The sequence below is a fragment of the Trachymyrmex cornetzi genome, unplaced genomic scaffold (assembly GCF_001594075.2).
Source record: "Trachymyrmex cornetzi isolate Tcor2-1 unplaced genomic scaffold, Tcor1.1 scaffold349, whole genome shotgun sequence".
NCBI lineage: Eukaryota > Metazoa > Arthropoda > Insecta > Hymenoptera > Formicidae > Trachymyrmex > Trachymyrmex cornetzi.
The window spans coordinates 115,415-127,076 of record NW_017298203.1 but is presented as its reverse complement, the minus strand read 5'-3'; the positions used below and the strand labels follow the sequence as shown (position 1 = coordinate 127,076).

The 11,662-nt window shown below is 41.2% G+C and overlaps 2 protein-coding genes and 1 pseudogene across 2 annotated transcripts; all 3 read left to right on the top strand.

Moving 5' to 3' along the window:
- The first annotated feature begins 1,180 nt into the window (after window positions 1-1,180).
- On the top strand, window positions 1,181-1,850 carry LOC108763266 (uncharacterized). The gene is made up of 2 exons (XM_018510738.1): window positions 1,181-1,442; window positions 1,549-1,850. Exons 1-2 carry the CDS (start codon window positions 1,181-1,183, stop codon window positions 1,848-1,850), a joined length of 564 nt encoding a protein of 187 aa, XP_018366240.1.
- Window positions 1,851-2,056: 206 nt separating this feature from the next.
- Window positions 2,057-3,529, top strand: LOC108763265 (uncharacterized). The gene has a single exon (XM_018510737.1). It carries the CDS (start codon window positions 2,057-2,059, stop codon window positions 3,527-3,529), a length of 1,473 nt encoding a protein of 490 aa, XP_018366239.1.
- An 813-nt stretch (window positions 3,530-4,342) lies between these two features.
- Window positions 4,343-5,126, top strand: LOC108763264 (uncharacterized; annotated as a pseudogene).
- Window positions 5,127-11,662: the final 6,536 nt, after the last annotated feature.

The window sequence follows — 11,662 nt, the reverse complement described above, 5'->3', positions numbered from 1 at the left end:
CTACGACGTGTTCTGTATTCAGGAAACTCTTCTAAAACAATTCAGCAACTTACATGTGAAAGGTTTTAAAATCTTCAGAGAGGATATAGTCCAGCCTGGAGATAGAGGAGTATGCGTGCTGATTCGTGAAGGTATTAAATGTGATTCTGTCTATTTTGACAACGTTTCTCACAAGTCTGTGGAATTTGTAGCCATAAAAATTTTATTCAAGGAGTTGGATACTATAACAATAGTAAACTTGTATAGTCATCCTGGCATGGATACTCCAGTTTCCTTCTATAGGTCGCTTTTTGGCGTGCTTCATTCCACCAAGCATTTTCTCATTTTAGGAGATTTCAACGCACATCACTCTGCATGGGGATGCAGACGACGGAGCCTAGCGGGAGTGAGACTCCTCAGAGCTGTGGAAGAGATGTACTTAGTCATTCTCAATGACGGGGGCACTCCGACCCTCTTGCACCCTTCGCCTGGAGCGTTTTCGGTTATTGATCTGGTTATCGCTTTCCCCCAGTTAGCTCCTCTGTGTGAGGTCTCGATGGAGGCAGATACATACGGAAGTGATCATTATCCCATAATTACCACCTTAGGCGCTCAGGTTTGCTTAACGTCCAGATTCCGTTACAGGATCTCGTTGTCTGAGGAGCAGCTCCAGCTATATTACCACAATCTTTCGACTAAGCCTAACAGCCTCTCTTCTCGAAATCGTGAGAATGGACTGGAACTTTACAATTCTTTTGTTAACGATGTTTTGACTGAAGCTAGAGATTTTCTTCCTGAGGACAAACGCTTCCCGCGCTCAATAGTCTGGCGCGCAAAACGGGATCTCCCGCCCTGATGGAATAGTGAATGTTCTGACGTGATTGGGCGCAGGAGGGAGGCTGTCCGGCTCTTTGTCTCCTGCCCCACTCCGGGGAATTACGCGGAATTTTGTAGAGTTCGCAGAGAGTGCTCCAGGAAGCTGCAGGAACAGAAGCGAACTGGATAGCGCGAATTTGTTGGCAAATTCAACAGCAAAACCCCCTCCCGATAAATATGTGGCCTCATTAAAAGTTTTAAAGGAAGGGCTGCTGCTATTTTTTCGAATATCGACTCGCAGGACCTTAGGCGTGTCTCTTCTGAAATGATCAATAAACTCTATCCGGCATCAGCTTAATTGGATCGAGCTAGGTCGGTTGAGGAGATGAGGGTCGATGATGGCTCTCTTACTGATCTATGTCCTTGGTTGGACGATTCCCTCACTAGAAAGGAATTTAGATGTGCCCTGGTGACGGTGCGTAAAAGGTCAGCGCCCGGTCTCGACCAGGTTAGCTTCGAGATGCTTAGCCAGCTCCCCATGGAATATGATAATCTCTTGTTGGAGGTATTCAATCTTATCTTTGCTGAAGTCTCTTTTCCGGAGTCGTGGAAGAGTTCCCTCGTGGTTCTTATCCCTAAATCGGGTGGTAAGGGAGTTAGGCCTATCTCCCTAATGTCATGTATTTGTAAATTGATGAAGCGCATACTCTATCGCCGCTTGGTTCGTTGAGTCAAGGTCTATCCTTCCTCAAGGACAATCCGGTTTTAGACCTTTCAGGTCATATGATGACAACCTGGCTACTCTGGTCACCTCGATTAGGACCGGTTTCTTAGACGGACAGCTTACAGTTGCCGTCTTTCTAGACATAGAAGGAGCATTTGACACACATATTTTCATTGACGATCTCAGGGAGCTGGGAGTCCCGGCACGATTCAGAAAGTTTGTAGAGAATTTAATTAGTGTGAGATCTCTTAGCTTCGTGGTCGAGGGGGAGCTCCAGGGACCATTCTTCGCTCTGAGGGGCACGCCTCAGGGGTCCACACTGAGCCTTTGATTTATATCTCAGATCGATTGACCAGCATTTGCACCATGGCACGCGATTCCTTCAGTATGCTGATGATGTGGTTCTATTTTCTACACACAGAGATCTGAATATCGCTCTCGAATCAGTGCAGTCCTCCTTGACTCGGGTCTCGGAGTTTTTAAAGTACAGAAATTTGATGATATCCTCTAGCAAGACCAAGTACATGATTTTCAGAAATGACAATCCCTCCAGGGTTGATGCAAACCTTGCCATCGGGGGGGCATCGATTCCAAGGGTTGGTGTCCACCGATTCCTGGGAGTCCTGTTGGATTGTGGCCTCAGCGGTGGTCAGCATCTCAAGTATTTGGTCGACAAGGGTAGGGGGATCGCTGACATTGTGGCAGTGCTGTCCAGTGTCACTTGGGGCTCTCACCCCCCGTTTACTCCTCACCATATATCGGGCTGCTTTCCGCAGTGCTGTGGAATACGGAAGTCAATTCTTCGTCTGGCGTCCTACTAATGCAGAATTTGTCAGGCTCCAACGCCTCCAGTACAGGATCATAAGGAGAGCCATGGGATATCGCATCTCAACACCGATCAACGTCATGTTGGCCGAAGCCAAGGAACACAATTTTTCCAATCGACTTAAATACATTACATCTAAATTTATTTACAAGACTATGGCCAGCAAATTCAGCCCTGTCTACAGCTCCTTGGAGGAAATGGAGGTTGTAGCCGTGCGGAAGAATCGTAAAGCCGAGGCCATCAAGGCCTCCAGGCTCTTCAGACATTATGTTCTAACTCGACATGAGGAAAAGATTGTTTACAGATCCACTTATCCTCCAGCCTTCTGGCATACATACGAGGTCTCGTCCACAGGAATAGCATTCATCCAACGAATGCGAGGCTGTGATAAGAACAACACGAACCTGATAAAAGCGGATTTTTATCACAAATCTTTCTCGTACAGGCAGGGGGCAGTCTCCTTCTACACGGATGGATCGAAAAGTTTGGACGAAGCTGTTGGCGCCGCCGTCTACTCACCGGAAATGGAGGGTACCATCGAACACAGATTACCGCTCGAAACATCGGTCTTTACGGCGGAACTTTGGGCTATTTACCAGGCTGTGCTGGCTGCTGGAGATCTCCAGTTAACCAAGTGTGTCATCTTCTCTGACTCTGAGAGTGCTCTGGAGGCACTTAGCAACTTCAACAGCATACTCCAACGGAACTATTTAATTTACTTCATCAAACAGGCATACATTGACGTCACCAAACGCGGGACTGAAATCACTCTATTCTGGGTTCCTGCTCACTGCGGCATCCCAGGTAACGAAATCGCAGATCAGTGCGCCAAACGTGCGGCGCTTGGAGCTTGCCGACCACATTTTCAGGTGCCTCATGTGGACCTTCAGATTCTGTCAAGGATGGCTGCGGTCAGGCGCCAAGAGGATTACATAAAGCGAATCTCGGTTTGCGCTGGCAAGCGCACGCGTTATTACGAACTTTATCATACGCCGTCTATGAGGACCTGGTTCCACGAGGAAACTTTATCTAGGAATGAAATTGTTCTAATAAATAGACTCAGAGCTAATCATGTGAACACTCAAGAAAGTCTTCATAGAATTGGTATTGTGAATTCATCGGCCTGTCCGTGCGGCGATTCTCGACAAACCGTCAATCATCTTATTTTTCACTTTATTTCATAACATATAATAAACACTCTCTTCCAATCCGTAAATATATCGAGAACAAATTTCCTGACTCCCCCCAAGATATCCTCCCTGCCCTTTCCTCCCCCTCCCCCAGGCTCTGCCGCTTGATCTTGACCTTTATGAAGGCCAACGACCTTTTCTTTTAATCTTGACTTCTTTCTATCCTTTGGCGCGCTGCTTACCGATAGGTGGCAGCAGGCATCTGGGTGGTGGGGGTCTACGCAGGGGAAAGAAATTGGACAACTCTGCTAGGGTTCCGCCGAAAGCAACGAATCAATTTTGATGACATCAGTGGCCTAGTCCAACCTTGGTTGCCTGGTCAAAATCAGAAGAAGAAGAAGAAGAATGCTGTCCATTCTTAGTACCCAAATGTACGCATGCGCATAAAGCTTGATTTAAGAAAAGAGGTTAGAAATCATGTATGCGCGTACATACATATATGATATTTAGTGTGACATTGTAATCTATATATTTGGATAATATTACTTTATATAAAATAAATAATTATATATATTAACGCGCGCGTATGTATATTTTGCGTTGAAGGAAGCATGGTAGAGTTAATTGTTATAACGTTAGAAGACGATTTATTTATAACTAAATTTAGAAATGAACATATAATTTTATATTTGGCAGATCATGAATGCAGAAATTTTCATATCACATACTTTTTTGCAACTATGCAATATGTATATGATTTTGAAAAAGAGACGAAAATCTAAACGATGGAGAAATAGGAGGTGACTTGTGAGACCTATAAATACACGTCGAATATTACAAGGTGATTTTCAACATCTATTCCAGGAGATGAAAATGGATCCAGACTTATTTTTTTGATACACAAGAATGGATGTGCATATGTTTTCCATTTTATTAAGAATGCTTTCTCCATATTTATCAAAGAAAAGTACGAAAGCTTTACCATCTGAGCAACGTCTTGCAATTACTCTCAGGTGACTTTCTCTTCGCAAGCACACATAGTGTGAATAAATAGTATATTAGAATAAATAACGGATAATAAAGTTTCCACAATTTTAAAAACAACCTTCAAAGAATTTTTCTAATAAAACTCACCTATTTCAGATATTTAGCTACAGGTGATCAGATGTTGTCAATAGCACTAGTTTATCGTGGCGAATCAACAGCACACGCTATTGTAAAAGAAACATGTGTTGCAATAGTAAATGCATTATCACCTTTTTATTTACGCATTCCAAATGGAGATGAATGGAAAGAAATTTGTGCAGGATATCTACAACACTGGAATTTCCCTAAGTGTGTTGCACGTTAAGACGGAAAGCACGTTCAAATTCAGGCACCACCAAATTCTGGCAGTTTATATTATAATTACAAAAAAACTTTTAGTATAGTACTGCTAGCTATGTGCGACTATAACTATAGATTTACTGTGGTAGATGTTGGTTCATACGGTAGCGAATATAACAGTGGAATTTTTAATGATTCTAATCTATCAGCAGCATTTCGTAATAACACTGAATTTGCCAAAGGGTACTGCAATTACCAGGTTCTGAATTACAAACGCTATGCTTTTTTGTCGCGGACGATGCTTTCGCTCTCACAGAACATGTGATAAAACCATACTCAAAAAGACATCTTAGCGATAAAGAACTAAATTTCAATGGGGTGATCCCGATTGACCACGTCTCGATTGGACACCACCAATTACAGCGACCGGTGCTTAGGGGCTTTGTAGTCTCAAGCGCTGTGAGTGGCTCGTGTTCAATTGAGCCGTTGTCGAGTGTCTAACTGGGTGCCACCCGACCTAAAATGGGCCATAATTGATTAGAGCTTGACCGAGAAATCGGTAGACCATCGATACCAATTTGAATTTGAATAGGAGACCGTATTCTTGCTTCTAGATAAAAATTGGAGAATGTTGTATTCAATACTAAAATGACAATATTCTCCCGGAAATATTTCTGTGATAACGGAAGAACGTGGTGTACGTAATAATGTCTTTGCACATTTTGGGAGATTAGAAAAAGTAGGAAGTGCTGCTCTTAAACCGGACAATAAATGCGATAAAGCTGCACGAGAAATACGATGTGTGCAAGCTTATTGTACTAAAAATGTCTTGAAATCGTTTTCTTTTTCTAAATTACTATCCTCCCTTATACTGTCCTCTCTTATACTGTCGTCTCTTATACTGTCCTCTCTTATATTATCTTTTCGATGCAAAGACACATTTATAGAAACAGATGTAGAAATATTCGTTTTGTTTGTTATACTCGTTATATTCGTAATATTTGTTAAATCAGGAAGTGGTAAATTTATTATATTTTGTTCAGTTTCATTTAAAATCGGGTGATTCAAATCGGCTATCTCGTCTTCATCACTCGAGGAAGAATTACATAAAATTACATTCGTATTGATTCCCGATTCTTCATCAAATAGTACAAATAATTTATCGTTTTCTTCTCGAATTAATTTACGGCGATCTCGTTGAAATACACGACGGTAATTTATGCTTTGACATGGTTATTAATTGTTAATTATTTTTTATTATATACAGGGTGATCCATTTTAACTTAGACAGCCAAATAACTCGAAACATTGCGATTAAATAAAAAAATGTTTGAAACAAAAATTGTTGGATATGAAGAAGCTGATTGAACTATGACCTTGACAATGACCTTGTCCTTCATTTTCAAGGTCATTTGAAGGTCAAGGTCATTTTTTAAAATGGGAAGCCCCATTTTTCGTTGAATATTCTTGTAGCTTATCTCGAGAGCTTTCCAAAACACTATAATAAAATATTTTTTCATTAATTACTTCTCGAGTTATAAGGCTCGAATGTTACAGTCCCGCCGCCGACATTAGCATTACGCAAGGTATCCGACCGATGGCTAAAACCTCTTGAATGTTGTTCAGGATCATATCCTAGATAACATTCGTTAAGATCATGGTCATTGGAGATTGTTTCTCTTATTTTCATTTTTGCACTGAAAATTCATTTTTATGTAAAAATGAAAATAAGAGAAACAATCTCAAATGACCTTGATCTTAACGAATGTTATGTAGAATATGATCCTGAACAACATTCAAGAGGTTTTAGGCATCGGTCGGATACCTTGCGTAATGCTAATGTCGGCGGCGGTACTGTAACATTCGAGCCTTATAACTCGAGAAGTACTTAATGAAAAAATATTTTATTATAGTGTTTTGGAAAGCTCTCGAGATAAGCTACAAGAATATTCAACGAAAAATGGGGCTTCCCATTTAAAAAAATAACCTTGACCTTCAAATGACCTTGAAAATGAAGGTCAAGGTCATTGTCAAGGTCATAGTTCAGTCAGCCCCTTCATATCCAACAATTTTTGTTTTAAACATTTTTTTATTTAATCGCGATATTTCGAGTTATTTGGCTGTCTAAGTTAAAAAGGGTCACCCTGTATATGTTATATTAACAAAGTATAAATCTATGTAAATGTATATAGTAAATTCAAATAAAATTCGAGAAATAAAGAATAAACAATACTTATATATAATACTTATATATAATACTTGCTGTTCTCTTTCCGTTATTGTTAAACGATCTCGTTGTTGACGTACTAAATCCTCTAATAAAATAATCCGTTCTATTAGAAACTTTCGTTTACTCACAGTACGTCAAGGCGAGAACAGAAATCTCGATCGTTGAAAAAATTACAACACACACACCCATATAAATATATACATACATATATATAAGAGTAAATAAGCGTATTACGATATAAATAAAGGTTACCATAAATTTTTTCCTTTCCCAGATGTTGTCCTCTTAGGCTGCGTTCGAAAAAGTTACTCAAATGCCACCTGCATGTATCCTTGTTGCAATGTTGAGCAAGGATAAGAAGATATACGAGGACACATGGGTAACATTTCCGAACATAATCTCGTAGGGCGTCTGGGGACGTTCAGGGGGATTTTCCAAAGGATATTTCTGAATAATTATCGTTCACGCTATTCTACTCCTTCGAAAAATCCTCCCGGACGTCCTGACAAAGACGATAGTATCCGAGGAGGAAAACGAAAGAGAAAAAATGGCAGCCCTAGTAAAGACTATCAGTATTTCGATATGCATCGCCAGCTACGTACTATATATCGCGTATACCTTCGCATATATATTTACAGCATAATTAATTAACGGATTAATTTACGGCGATATCTCTTTGAAATACGCGACAGACGCTGCGACGTGGTACATACAATATATAATCTATATTTTACATAAAATGTGTACTGCAATGAAATTACGTTTCCTAATAATTAAAAAATTCTACTTACATTTTTTCTCGGAATGCCTTATCGTCTAATATCACTGAACTAATAACTCCCGTTACGTAATGTTGTGCAGCCAACACGAACAGTAGGCAGGAACGAACTGGTCTGGTAGATTGGTAACGATTCCTTCCGTGCGAAGAAACAATCGCGAGACAACGTCAATCTTGCACGTGTCCAATCGTGCACGTGTCCAATCGTGCAGTGTCCAATCGTGCACGTGACCAATCGTGCACGTGTCCAATAGTGCACGGGTCCAATCGTGCGTGTCTAATCGTGCACGTGTCCAATAGTGTACGTGTCTAATCGTACCGTGTCCAATCGTGCACGTGACCAATCGTGTAAGTGTCCAATAATGCACGTGTCCAACGTTGCATGTCCAATCGTGCACGTGTCAAACCGTGCCGTATCCAATCTTGCACGTGTCCAATAGTGCGCGTGTCCAATCGTGCCGTGTCCAATCTTGCACGTGTCCAATCATACCGTGTCCAATCATGCCCGTGTCCAATCGTGCCGTGTACAACAGTGTACGTGTCCAATCGTGCCGTGTCCAATCGTGCACGTGTCCAATCGTGCCGTGTCCAATCGTGCACGTGTCCAATCGTGCAGTGTCCAATCGTGCAGTGTCCAATCGTGCACGTGTCCTATCGTAACGTGGTCAATCGGGATCCTCCCAATTGAAGATTTGTGGAGCATCGGTGGATGACGAAACGACGTTATATGGTTTGCTAATAGATGATTAATTCACGGATCTTGAAAAAACGACAAATCGACATTATATGGACCAATGGCTATGATCTGCATAACGTTAATATGTCATCCATTGAAGCTCCGTGAATCGCCCATCTGTTAGCAGTCTATATAATGTCGATTTTTTTTCCACTGAGGTTCGATAAATCCTTATTATTTATCCACTTAATGTCCACCGAGGTTCGATGAATCCTCTAATAATGATCTATGTGTTGTTCACCAAGTCTCCATGAATCCTCTGTTAATGATCCTTATAACGTCGTTTTGTCATCCATCGAGGTTCCACGAATCCTCTATAGATGATCCATGTAACGTCATTTTGTCATCCACCAAGGCTCCATGAATGCTCTATTGATGACCCATGTAATGTCGTTTTGTCGTCCACCGAAGCTCCATGAATCCTCTATGGATGATCCATGCAACGTCGTTTTGTCGTTCACCGAAGCTCCACGAATCCTCTATGGATGATCCATATAACGTCATTTTATCGTCCACCGAAGCTCCATGAATCCTCTATGGATGATCCATGTAACATCGTTTCGTCGTCCACCGAGGCTCCACGAATCCCCTGTCGATGATCCATGTAACGTCATTTCGTCGTCCACCGACTCTCCACGAATCCTCTGTCGATGATCCATGTAACGTCGTTTCGTCGTCCACCGAAGCTCCATTCTTCTTCTTGTTGTTGCCCCGCAGCCTACACAGGCTGGTACTGGGCCATTGAGGTCTACGCAAATTGAACGAATCGTAAATGGGAGTGCAATGCACCGGCCACCTCGAACCGGCCGAGTGATAGACTGCAAAATAAAGGATGATGCAATCAAAATGGTGAGGCGTCCCTTCAAACACTGGACGCCTGCGGCTTCCACGCCGTACGGCCGCACGCCAAGACGGATAAAGGGACTATTGAAATTGAAATTGAAATACAACCTCACAGTCCAAGCCGGCAACGCTTTTCAAAAATATAGTCGAGGTGACGCAACACCCGAGACGAGAGGGAACACGTCCGATCCGCTGGAGTGGTCTGACAATACTTTACCGAAGCTCCATGAATCCTCTGTCGACGATCTATGTAACGTCGTTTCGTCGTCCACCGACGCTCCACGAGTCCTCTGTCAATGATCCATGTAACGTCGTTTCGTCGTCCACCGAAGCTCCACGAATCCTCTGTCGATGATCCATGTAACGTCGTTTCGTCGTCCACTGACGCTCCACGAATCCTCTATTAATGATCCATGTGACGTAGTTTCGTCGTCCACCAAGGTTCCACGAATCCTCTATTAATGTTCTGTGTTACGTCTAATTAAAATCTATAAAGATATGTAATGGAGTTCTAATGGATGTGCGCAAGGCGGAACTATGGATTTCTAGTGGTTGTCTGGTGGATGTCTAATGGACGTCCACTGGAAGGTCCAAATCTCCATGATAGACATCTAATGGTGGATGTCTAATGGACGTCTATTGGAGGTTTTTGTTCTATGTGAGCGCATTGACATTTATTCTTTAATGAATCGTTAACAGAGAAGTTATCTGTTATGAAAGTATGGAAATATGTTAGACCACAGGCCTGTCCGACACTTTGCTCGTGAGTCGAAAACGCCTCCATCTTTCCGTCATCTTGGTACAGCGAGACGGAGCAAAAATAACAAAGGATAGGCGGCAGGACTCCGCCTCAATTCAGTCCGTGTCATAGAATGAAGAAGCCGAGGGAGAACCCATTTCTCAAAATACAGTTATAGTAGTTGTTTGTTTATTTTGTTTATTATGCTCGCCAGTGTTACCCAAAAATTACAATAAAATTTAATCAAACGTTTCTACCTTTAATCTAGCGTCAATAGTGATTTTTACAAAAACTTGTGATGATCAGATTAAAGGTGGAAACGTTTGATTCTATTGTAATTTTTGGATGTCACTGGCGAGCATAATAAACAAAATAAAAAACAGCTACTATAATTTATTTTGAGAAATGGGTTTTCACTCGGTTTCTTCATTCTATGACTCTCGAACAGATGTGAATTCAGGCGGAGTCCTGTCACCTATCCTTTGTTATTTTTTCTCCATTTCGCTCTATCGAGATGACGGAGAGCTGGAAGCATTTTCGACTCACGAGCAGTGTTGGTCAGGCCTGATCTACAATACACGAAATAAGAAGAGTAAGAAATTGACAAATCACAGTCGATTATTCTTCTCAGATTAGACTGTGATTAGTAAATTTCTTACTCTTCTTATTTCGTGTATTGTAGACAGTGACAAAAATTTGCATAACAATTCCTACATTTGTGTTTCAGAATATAAAAAAAAATAAATTTAACGGCTCGCGGCGGTGAGCGGGTCGCTTGTCCCACTGTCCACTCCCGGCGCGCAAAGCTATCGATGACTTCACTTTGGAAATAATATCTCGATTGGGAAATGATCGAAATCTTTTTAAAAATTCAATTTAGTTCGCTCTAAAGCGTGCGCGTGTACATACAGAAAAATGCTACATATGTATAAATATGATTTGTTTTAAATAAATATGTGTATTTTAAAAGGGTATTTGATAATTCTACCGACGACGTTCGTGAATAAGAAACAGCGAACTAAACTGAGTGGAATTGAGTACTTTACCATTTTGTAATTTTCACTATAGTTATCAAGATATTAATTATTAAAATATTAGTTTTCAAGAATTTTTTACTCAAGTACTATCATAGTCCAGTCGTCAGAGGCAAAAATACCACTGAACCTCTAAAAATGACCGACCTGGCTGAAATTTGTATGAATGTCCACTAGTAGTCTCCAAAAAAGATGAAAAAAGTTTACCACTTGTATCCCCGGGCTTCGTCAGAAATTGCCCCCTAAAGGGGGTAAAAAACGGAAAACATCGATTTCCCAGAAATCTGTGCATGGAAAAAAAGTTTCAAACAAAAAATGTAGCTGACATGATTTTGAACAAAAAAGTCCCTTACCACTTTGCTTGTAAAGTGAACCGTTTTCTCAGAAATGAGCAACCTTTCATAGGGTGAAAAAGGAATAGAAGTGGGGCGATTTCTGTAAAAACTGGCGAATATAAAAAGGAGCTTATTTGTTACTAGATGATTTAACATCTGATCGCCC